Source organism: Ceratosolen solmsi, unplaced genomic scaffold (assembly GCF_000503995.2).
Source record: "Ceratosolen solmsi marchali unplaced genomic scaffold, CerSol_1.0 scaffold56, whole genome shotgun sequence".
Classification (NCBI taxonomy): Eukaryota; Metazoa; Arthropoda; class Insecta; order Hymenoptera; family Agaonidae; genus Ceratosolen; species Ceratosolen solmsi.
Genome location: NW_011948425.1, coordinates 6532794 through 6545238, shown reverse-complemented (window position 1 = coordinate 6545238; position 12445 = coordinate 6532794). Strand labels below are relative to the sequence as shown.

The 12445-nt window shown below is 29.7% G+C and overlaps 1 protein-coding gene across 1 annotated transcript; it reads right to left on the bottom strand.

Annotated features, from left to right (window-relative positions):
* Positions 1-289: 289 nt before the first annotated feature.
* Positions 290-4890, bottom strand: Arr2 (arrestin 2). The gene is made up of 7 exons (XM_011500537.1): positions 4657-4890; positions 4474-4595; positions 3979-4278; positions 3253-3480; positions 1772-1960; positions 1542-1710; positions 290-1036 (listed from the first exon to the last, which is right to left on the bottom strand). Exons 1-7 carry the CDS (start codon positions 4721-4723, stop codon positions 885-887), a joined length of 1227 nt encoding a protein of 408 aa, XP_011498839.1. The 5' UTR covers positions 4724-4890; the 3' UTR covers positions 290-884.
* Between the last annotated feature and the right edge of the window lie 7555 nt (positions 4891-12445).

Sequence of the window (12445 nt, the reverse complement as noted above, 5' to 3'; positions counted from 1 at the left end):
TATAAAAAGAATTTGTAAATATTTTATTATAATATTATTTTATTCAAACGTTGTTATATTTCTAGTTACAAGAATAACAAAATTAACAATAATAATAATAATAATAATAATAATAATAACAACAACAACAACAACAACAATAATAATAATAATGATGATAATAAAATAACGGTTTAACGATACAATAATATTATCAATAAGTTATCGATGAAGAAATAAATTTATCATTTATTATTACTTTATATAATCTCTAATGTACAGCAAAAACTCAACAATATCTGAAATCAATAGACTTTATCGATAATAAATGCCCACTATAATCCACAATTATAAGAAATAGGTATTTTAATTAATTAGATGCATGTCACTTCTGGTAAGGTAGGAAACGTGTTATTTTATAACGTTAAATATTAATGATTAAGCTTACTTGAAATCAAGTTTTTTTGTTCGCCTCGCGGCAAATTCCCTTTCGACCACCACAATCGAAAGAAGATCCCCAAAGCGATGTTAACGAAGTTTTCAAATAATTTTTTTCTCTTTTTTTTGTTTATATGTCGCGCTCTAATGGCATACATTGTATATACTCTTAAGCGAACGCATATGCTATGTTGTCAATATATATTCATTTATTTATTTTTATTATTTTTTTCTTTTTCATTTTAAAGCGCGTGTCCTTCTAGGCTTCGTTAGATCTTGTCAATTACTCGTTCTGAAAGAAGAAATGTTGAAAAAAGCGCTTCATCGTTCATAAAGGCCTCCTCGTCGAATTACCGCAGTTTCGCAAAATACCAACTAATTCGTATAAAATTTCACGATTCATTGTCGTAAATTTATATTCTTTCAGAACGAGCGCCCTGTATTACATTTTATAGCCCAGTCACAATTTATTCGGGCTCGTTTAATCGCAAGCGTGCGAAGTCTTCGAAAACGATGTTGTCGTCGTCGTCGTTGGCGTAATTGTCATATCGACTCCTCTCCATGCTCTTTGTCTTCTTCATAGCAGCTTTCGTGTCTTTTCCATCTCCGCCACCAGCTCCTATTCAGAGAATTCAGATAACGAGAGCTGAAGTTAAATAAATTAACCCAATAGTCGTTCGAAACGACAGTGTGAAAATTAGTAGAACAAGAAAAGAAAAAAAAAGGAGAGTAAGAGGCTAAAGGAAATTAATGTTACCATTTTGCATTAGGCTGCAACACGATAAAAGGATCATAAACATTCTACTCGACGGCCCTACGGCAACATACAAAAACACTTGTCAACCCTTCCCCTAATCTTTCGATTACATAATATTCGACGAGAACACACAATTACAACCAAATGACGAGGCCAATTTTGTTTGGCATCGAGAAAGAAACGCGAGCGATAGTAGATAAATAGTTGCGAGGCCGGTCTCATTGGGATATCTATCGCGAGTCAACCTACCAAGACCCAACTCCCAACGTAATAAAATATCCCCCCTCCCCATCCCTCATCAATCCATCCCTCCGACACGCTCCTCAGCTCTCAAACTTTATCGCATCTCGTACAAAACCTTATTTACCTTGGCTGGGATGCATGAGTTTCAAGGGTACATCGGTGATCAATTCCCCGCCAAGTGTACCACAATTCAGCTTAACACGCACTGAGTAAGAGATGACGATACCCATGTTATCATTGGGCGCTTTGCCTTCAGCGACCATCGTCGAGGAGGCGAGATTGACGTCGTCGTCCTGAAAGAGAAGGCTCGCTTATAGGGCCGATCGGGCTGTCGCTCACTGCGAGCTCGCCTACCTTGAGATGGCCATCGAGGGCGATACCGCGGCGATCCTTGTTGCTGCTGGCCAACGGCACGAGATAAAATTGCTTGGTGAATGATGCGCCCGGTGTGATGGGGCAGCCCTCCCGAGTCTCAAGACTGGCCACGTGGCGAGAGAATTGAGCGTTTACCATGGTCACTTCGCAATGTTGTACCACGAATATCTGGGAACGAATAGAGGTCAGCGTATTGCCGAGGATATTGAGCGTTTTGGGGTTGTTAGTTGACGAGGCATTATTTAATTTCATAAAGGTTTGTTCTCGCATTGGCTTAGTGTTAAGCGTTCGGCTACGCTACCTCGAACGGACGAGGTTCTTCATTACTTTGGCGGACAGCAAGTGCCACGCAATCGAGTCTTTAATGGAATTTGCCTTGCAACCTAAGCGCATTACTGCGGAGTTATGAAATTTTCTTCGGTAAGCTTATCTAATGACGTCGTAAACGACAAAAAATATAGTATAATAATAATAATAATAATGATAATAATAATAATAATAATAATAATAATAATAATAATAATAATAATAATAATAATAATAATAATAATAATGATAATGATAATGATAATAATAATGATAATGATAATAATAAAATAAAAAAGACACATTCTCTGTGTGTGCGCGCACGTCACATCGACGATCTAATAAGAATGCCTACAAAGTTACTAGATTTTCTTTTCTTTTTAAATACTTTACGTTTTCTTTGCTTAATTCATTTATGCATTTAGCGCTCGTTTCATTCCTTCGAGCCATTCGCTCGGTACACTAATCTAATGCTGACTTTTTAATACGTTAGTAACAAATTTTAATAGCAATTGCATTCTTAGGAAACCGATGATGCGCTCCATTAGAGAATCACCTTTTATTTCTTACAATTGCCAGTGAATATTTTATGAAGTAGAATTACCTATACGACTAATAATAATACAATTTGTAAGTCCAATTTATAATTTCATCAATTGTTATTAATATACATGTACTAATAAAATACTATATAACATTTAATTCAGCAATATTACCAAACTATTTGGTACGCATAAAGAAATTTATATGCGTTTATCATTATTTAGTATAAATGTAGATAAAACTGTGTGTAAAAAGAGCCAAAAAATTAATTAAAATTTTATAAATTGTTATCAAGTTCGATGAAATATATATATATATATATATATATATATATACTTGACCAAGTAATACAATTCTCTTCTAAAAATGATCGTTAGACTTTGAAAAATTGATTCACGTTATTTAGTACCTAAAGTGTTTATAAAAATAGCACGCAAAAATCACCAAAGAAATCCAAAATAGATCTAATCTCGAAATATCACCATTTGCTTTCGACTAAACAATTTCAATATAATTAATCGTAGCTTAAACATATAAAATCCCTCGAATTTTTTATCTTATGTCACGCGCGCGATCGCATAAAAAAATGCTCGAACTCGGTTAATGCTCACCTTGATATTCTTAACTGCTTTGCGGGAATTGTTGGTAACAATCACATTAGCCGTAACTTTTTCGCCATGATAGTATATTTCCTTATCTAACGTCACCTCCAAGTTAAGTTTTCCCTGAGAGAACGTAAATCCCTTTGATACTAATGAGCTTGGAAGTCTGCGGCCGCGCGTTGGTGGGGCGTATTGTAATTTCTTAATTGCTAAGGTGACCGAAGATCGTTTGTGTCCCTGGGCGAGAAAAGGAATGAAGAATTATTAATGCAAACTGAAATATTACGTGGCTGCTCTTAAGTTCTCACTGTACGATACTCCCGTCATTATACACTTTTAATATTAATAATTACGCGACAAATTACAAATGATATCCGTATATCGATCACTATTAATATCTTTTTTCCTACTTTTAATAATCTAATTGTGAAGGCAATCTTTATTACATTCGCCCATCTTGACGTCAGCAACTTGAAATCAAATGTAATATTTCCAAATATTAATTGATTTTAACAATGATTACAGCTGAAAGTGAACTGTTTCGTAATGATCGCGTAATCAATCGGATTGTTGCTCGCGCTATTTGTGCATTAGTAAAAGGGCCTTGAAATCGAGTTATATTATTAATCGCGGGGACTCGTATAATAATCATTAGAGTGCCTTGATGACGAACGATAGATCTCCTAGTTTTATTATAACGATTAATCAACGTTTAAGGAGCGAGCATCGATGTACCTTATCATCTTCGGACTCCGCGACGTAGATCTTCACCGTGTACTCGACACCGAGAGGCTTGCCCTGGTCGTCCTCGCCCGGCTGCAGAGTTACCGAGCTCGGCGAATTGGCTGGGAAGTGAAAGACGAAGGGAAAGGCGTTGGGCCCAAGTTTTCGCAGCAATCGCTCCTGAATCGCTGTATTTTCCTGCTTCTCCTTCTTAATTGGGATTATTTGCTCTCGACATAGGATCATCTCCTTGCTGAACTTTACGCCCATCACCTCGTCTTCCTCTCGACCATATCGGTAGATAGTGCTTACCTAGCCAACCCAATTAATCCTTACTTCTTGTAAACTTCCGAGGTCGAGTGGGGAGGGCGAGTTCGCGCGAAACGTACGATGTGGTGAATTTATCGATTAAAGTGCAAAATTAATGGCAATGAAATTAATGGCAATGATAATAGGTGAGATGAACGGTTGCCACGAATTAAACGTTATTAAGGAATCGCTCTTTACCTGACCGAAGACCCTCCTGCCTTGGAGGTAGTCATTCTCGACGACGACGATCCCGTCGATAGGATCGACGAAATCGAGGTGATCGATGAAGTCTCGCTTGCCAAGGTAGACCGTGAGCTTGCCTGTGGCACAGAAATGATGGTTGATCGAGAGATCGTGGGAAGGTAAACTAGGCGCACTCACCATTAGGGGTGATCTTTTTGAAAACCTTGACGGCGACGACGCACACCAGAAATAGGATGGCAATCATTAGGGAGCTCGGTTGGGCCTTAAATTAACGTTAAATTAAACCCGACGAAGCGGCGTTCACCGGGAGTTTGATTTTTCCCGCCCAGAAGTGACGGGTACCTGCCTTGGGCGCGCGACCTCATATAGACTCGCTGGGGCTTCGTTGCGGCCCGAAGCCCCGGGCGATCTTAACCGGATCATTTAATTATGTGCCTTAGGTAAATCGGATTTAATCGCCTTGCGCATATTTAGCCGGCGCATTTCGTCAACCCCCTTGGATACGAGCTTGGGGTGCATTCAGTGCTGCCGACGTCGCCCCAGGCACATGACAATTCCTCGCGCGAACGACATTACCGATCGAGCCCCGATCATCCCTTTGTCACGACGAGGTTCTTTATCTGAAATTGAGATGTTGCAGGGATAGATACTATGTGGCTTTTCTTTCATTTACAGCGCATTTTCACAGTTTTCATAAATTTGCCAATCGTCAGAACGTGTGACATTCTAATAAGTAAAGTTCCTGAGTTGGCGGTAAAACATTTCATTCACATTTATTCATATATCAAGAGATAAGATGTAATTTAATCATTTCTTTTATATATACATTGTGCATGCATTTTTTTTTAGTCTGAAGTCTCTTTATTGATTTTGTATTTTTTCATTTTATTTAATTTACATGCACGTGTTTTATCTGACCATAGCACACGATGTATCGACAAACTTTTTTTTTTTATTCTTAATAATTTACTGACTTGGAAAAATCGTGATATTCTATAGTTGTAAATAATAATTATTTCCTTTAAATGTTATCTGTTGTTTCTTTTTCTTTTTTCTTTTATATACAGTTGAATTATGGCAAAAAATCATATTCAAGTTATATTATACACGCAAACAAACAAACAAACACAAACAAACAAACACACACACACACACACACACACACACAAAATTCAGTGCATTCTAAGCTAATCAATAGTGTTTAAAGTTAAAGGAAATAACTCTGAATTATAACCAGCGATTACGAGTGTTAATCTTATTAAATCATTTTAATCGTGTTTATAAATATTCAAGCATTTATACACTTAACGTATATTTTAACATTATAAGATAATGAATAATACTTTAAAGGTTATATATAGGTATTCCGTAAAAGTAACAGCAGAAATTATTTTACAATTTAAAATTGTGATTTAAAACGATATTAGTGACTAAAATTTCTACCATTTTAACAAATTTTGAGTTCAAGTACCTCGATAAATTATTTTACATCGATACTGCACAAATGCTTAAATTATATATAAAAATATCAATTATAAATAACCTTCTTTATAATTAACAATAAGAAAAAATTTTATAGTAAAATTGTTATTTTCAGATTACAAGAAGCTTGAATTAATAATTTAATCGTTTCGATGCTATTCATTTGTTGATGCAAATGAGTAATTATAATATAGAAAATGTTTATTTACTGTAGAACGGAGAATTGAAAATAACCAGTTGAATATAAATAAGCGCTTTTAACGGGTAATTTTCTTTATTTGACTTATTAATTTCATTAATTACAACGGATAAACTATTATCATCATTTTAGATTTAAATTACCAAATTGTCTTTTCACATCCTTATTTTATTTTTATTTCGAGATTTTCGTTTAAATATTATTCATGTATCTAAGCTTTTAAGCAATGTCTATTTTTTAAATAAAATGCTCTAAATTAATTATTCAGGCATCTGTGAAAATGTGTAAATTTCAGAAAATTCTTTCTTCAGATATAATCTTAAAAAATGACAGATTTTCGAAAAATTTTACTTAATTTATATTTCATAGCTTACTAATGCACTATAATTTAATATTAGCGAAAATTAATATTTATTATTGAAATATTATGATACGCTGTATTAATATCATTATTTATTTTTTTTTTTTATAAAAAATAAATTTATCCAATAGCCAATTGAATATTGAAAATATCTTATAGATACAAATATTATATATTAAAATATATTTTTGATAATTTTGAAACAAAAAAAATTTACTAGTTTTTAATGTACATTGTACATAATTCAAAAATATGTAAGTATCAATAAGCGTATAAATCAATCGAGAGGTTTAGAAATTTTAATGAAATAGAATATTTTAGATAAAACTGTAGCACATTTGATGTATTGTAAGACGATCGATTGTTCATAAATTCTAAGATAATGGCTCATTGCATGCAAATTGCATTATAATACATCACATAAGATTTAGATGTTCATTTTGGTTCGTTGTATAATCATATGAATATATACTTTTTCTTTTTAAGTTAATAGAGCTGAATCATTCGAGTGCAACGACTAGGAGCAGAAATCATAAAAATTGTGTTTACAAAAATGAATCTCTTGTTAAAAAATATTTTCTATTATACAAATACTTCAAATTTTGCTATTCGTGTACTTTTATTTTTTATTTTATAATTTTTCTTTTTTATTGTAGTGCTAGTACTAGTAAATTAACAAATTATCGCTTATTTTTGTTGAATAATTTTAATAATTAAAATCTATGCTGCCGTAAAATTAATAAGAGTATTTTATAATAAAATAATAAGAGTATTTTAAGAGTTATTTAAGATTAATCTCATTAGATTTATTGACATGCATTGAAAAATTCACTTTATTACATCTGACATTGTGTTTAAAAGATTTTTTATTATTTAACATTTTAAGACTACTTAATCTACGTTCTTCTTGTGATATTTTAAAATATTTGTACGTTACTATTTAATATTGTAATCTTCGTCATAGTGTTTCTTCAACATTCGTATTTTAAGAGATGTTTTTCAAGAATAGAATATCTTTAAGAAGTCGAGTATTACAAGCGATTTTTATATTTATTATATTTTGCAAAAATTGAAATCTTACAATATATAGTATATTCAAAGTTTCTGGATCCCAAGGCTTTTGAATATTACACAAGTATATATAAGCCGGCCTTCTCTTCCTTTTTACAGGTAATAATATATATTGTCGTTTATACTTGGATAATATAATTTTTACAATTCATCTAATACAAAGAATTTAAGTTCATATAATTTTTTTTATTTTTTTTTTATTTTTATTTATTGCATTTGCAATAAAGCAAAGAATAATCTTTACTTAAAACTATTCAATAATCTGGACTTAATTCAAATATGTAATTAATAATAGATTTTGATAATGATTTATTAATATTTAATTTAACTTCCTATATATTTGATTATAATTTTATACAGCTCGTTAAATAGTATTGTGATTTTCATTTAAAATATTTCCTTTGTTGCATCAAATAGCCTTGTATATCGATCAATTCATACTCAGCATTGCATTTTTTTTTATTTTATCTAAAACCATGTGTTGCTTTAAAAAAAAAGTCAGGCATTGCTTCATAACAATATAATTCTAATATGAGAACTTTTAAAACTCACATAAATTATGTTAATTAGTAAAAAAATTATTGTTCTTAAATATGTCCGTTGTATATTATTGTTTGATATGCTTAATTTATAAAAAAAAAATATCAAACTGAAAATACTTGTTTTATCGTACTATCAAATATATTGTTATAAAACAATATTTTTCTTATACAAAAAGCAATTGTAAACAATCCAATATTTAATAACTATTAGCTTTTTGTAGTACAGTAATATAATAATGTGAATTATATAATTATTACATTCTTCACATTACACGACATTAATCTCGTAGATGATCAATTTAAATAAGTATATATGCATATATGAAACATTTTATATATTTATTATAATAAAATGATTTCATAATCGAATAGTAAATAATTTATTTATTTCTATAAATTAATATACTACGTAATTGTAAATGAATTTTTTATTACTAAAATAAGATAAGTAATTAATAAATACCTGAGTATTTTATCCAAGCTCATTAAAAATATATCAATGAATTATTTAAATTTATTATTTATAAAAGTTCGAGTGAATAATTATAAGTCCGTGTATAAAAAGTTACTTTACATGTTATTTTATATTTATCATTAGCATACTATTGCCCTGATTAAATTACATAAATTTCACGTGAAATCCCAGTCTACTTATATTATAAATATCGCACTATAATTTCTAGTTTAATACTAATTTTGTCAACTTTGACAATAATTAATATTTATATAAATTAACCAAAAATATTATTATTATTTTTTTTTTTTAAGAATTGTTTCGTAACTTTTTTTTCCTTTCTCCAAATAGTCTTGCTCTATCGGCGAATTAGCTAATAAATTCCATCAAAAAGCATTGCCACAGGAGTGGAAAAGTAAATAAAATCTGTTCTTATTCAGTCTTAAGATTTATTTTTGTTTTAATAGTAATATGCTTACAGAGTACAGAGGTATTTCAATCGATGATCTTTAAATCCTTTTGACATTGCGGAATCATTTGAAGCTGATATATTCCGTCTTCTGACGAACACACTGAGTTATCGATCGTTCTTTGAAAGCGTGTATATTTATTATTTTTTTTTTTTATTTTACATGAAACTTAAGCCTAAATTAACTTGAAACGTTACGTGTATCCGCTCCCTACCCTCTTTATTTTACATCCTCCGATCAACGCATCGGATAAAACGGTGAATTCTATACATTTGGACTATTGACTTCGTTTATATTTACATTATATGTATCAAAAGCACGTTGGCTTATGACTTGTTAATCGTATTTCTTGTCTTTGTATATAAATTGAAAAGATAAAAACTGAATAATAAAAGAATGTACGTCACTGGATTTCGTTATAAATATATATATATATATATATATATATATATATATTTAAACTAATAAAAAGAAAATCAATAAAACACCAACTAAACAAAAATTTACGAAATAAAAATACTACATATATATATATATATATTATTACATACAATAAAACAAGACAATAAAACAAAGATATGATGTATTATGCTGAATGAAGTACTTAAATCATACATTATAAATATAGTAAGCTTGGATTTTAATAAAACTCACATTTACCAGTGAAGGCGCGGTAGCGCCTAGTTATTACTTCTGTTAGGCCAATAAGAATATTAATTATTACAGATGTCTTGACATAATTTCTTATAAAAAAAAAAAAAAATAGTAACACTAGTACTACTATATTAATTAATTTTAGATTTAAGAATGTTTACATTTCTTTATTGATTCGTATAATAAAAAAAATTTTAGTTTTTAGAATTTTAACTTAAATGATTACATATGATTTTATAATGTAACTGTTAAGTAGTTATTTAATTGAATTTTTAATTTTTATTTTCAAATGTAGTATGAAAACAACTAAAAATATAATTAAAAAACATTTTTAATATAAATTACACACATTTATAAATACAGTTAAAAATTCTTATACATGAAAAATAAATATGGTAAATGACAAGATAAATAACTAAAATTGAATCGTATATTAATAGTATATTCATTATATTCTTTGTTGATTTTTAGTTTAAAATATATTGCTGGACATTTATGTTTTTACATATAGCATTACCAATAATTATGTGACGTACATTCCAATTAAATTCTTGTGCACTTTTAAAACTATATAATCACTTGACATTTTAATAATTACTTTTTCAGGAATTAAATAAATCTTTATTAAGTTAATTTGTCGCAGCACTTTTAGAAAAATGCTATTGGAGATTTGAACTTTTGTTTGTAATTGTAAATATTATACTAATGCGATTCTTTCATAACTCAATTAATAATCGAAATAGATTTATGAAATTAAAAACTACTGATAAAATAATGAAACTTGTGTGAATGTTTTATATTATATTGCAAATAATATTAATAATGCGCATGAATAATCTTGTGGAACTGTCGGTTAATTAAAAAAAAAAAAAAAAAAAAAAAAGAAAGAAAAAAAGGAAAATTCCTTCCAAGTTTCACGCCAATCCTCAAAAATAATAGAAAATTTTTGAAAAGAACATAAAAATACAAATGAAATAAGCGCACAAATATATTGAATTATAATGACTGTTGATCAACTTTGTCAACAATATTCGCTGTTTTCCGTTTGTAACTTATATATAATACGCAATATCTGTATTTATATTCGTAGTAATGAAAAATTTATAAAAAGTCATATATGCAAAAATTAGAATTAATGAAAATTAATTGTTACAAACTTCAAAAACAAATTTTTTTTTGGAGCAACAATAACAACAATAATAATAATAATAATAATTATTATAATAAAATGATAATATAACGAATAAACGTAGTAAATATTACTAATAATAGGCACAATAAACGTAGACACTATGTCAAGCCGTTGCTACCAGGGAACAGAAAAATTTACAAATAAACTTTTATAACCTTTTTTTCCCAAAGTTTATTACTTACAATTCGTCCGTACAATTCAAATTTAATTTATTTATTATGATACAAATTAACAAGATTTATAACTAAAATAATGAGTTGAAAAAAAGTTATAAACTAAATAATGGGAAATACATTAACCGAGGCAAGTACATGCAAGAAATATGTTTTTGAGCCAAGAATAATAATTTCAAGCGTGATAGATTGCTGCGTTAAAACAATCTTCGATCGGCCTATACACCGAAATATTCCCGTTAAGCGATGAAGAGAAATATTAATAAAAATGGTATTTGCAAAGTATAATTATAGATCTACGCCTGAAAATTAATTTATGCAATTTTTTAATTCTTAATGGCACGTTAATATGAGGAATTTAAGAATTTATTTCTCTTTTCAAAAATATATCACCTTAATACAGAAAAGGCTAATTTTATATAAACCTTTGTCTACACACTCTCAATATGAGCTTACGAATTTTCAATTTTAATAATAACTGTAAAAAGTTATACAAAATCAAGTCTTCATTCTGAAAAATCATTTAATTTACAAATATAGTTGTTGAATATTTAGGCAACGATTTGGGATATTTCCACACAGAATAATTATAGCTTATTACGCTCAAAGCACCTCACGTCACGGGGAATTTTTAATTAAAATATCTAGCTAGAACAATTCACAAAAGCATTTGGTGCTCAAAAATATAAAGAGAATTATTTTTAACGAGCAAACCTTCCTCTCATGACGATAGGACAAGTACCATAAACTAGCAATGCTCAATACGTCGAAAATGTCAATGAAACCTCACGTATTTCTTTATAGCCCGAATCAATGAAGATTCTAATTTCTTATTATATAGTATAAGCATATGACATTAACTTTAGACTTTGACAAGAAATTACCGACAGATAGTCTGTGTTACACCTTAGTAATCTAATCAAGGCAATCGCCGTTACATTGCAATATGCTAGAAGAAAAAAAAACAAAAAAAAAAAAAAAACCACGCGTTTATAAGAAAATTGACCTAAATGTTTCGATTACGATAAATGAGAAAAAATTAAATGATCTAACAATGCTCATCTCTCGATAAATTCTAGCACTATCATTGCATCGATAAATTAATCAGTATCTACAAAAAATTTTGCATTGACCATGGACTTCACACGTGTAGTTCCCTGATACCAGCGCGCTTCTAATACTAGACAGTACAAACATTGTTAGTTTAACTAGCAAACATTGTGAATTTTTCTTTATTCGTAATGTGATCTCTGTTCATTGCAAACTTACTAAACTTACATTGCTAAATCATTTCTTGACATTTCTACTACTGGACCATTTCCGTATGTTCACGTGTATAACATTGCCTCAATTCTCTTACTTATCTGT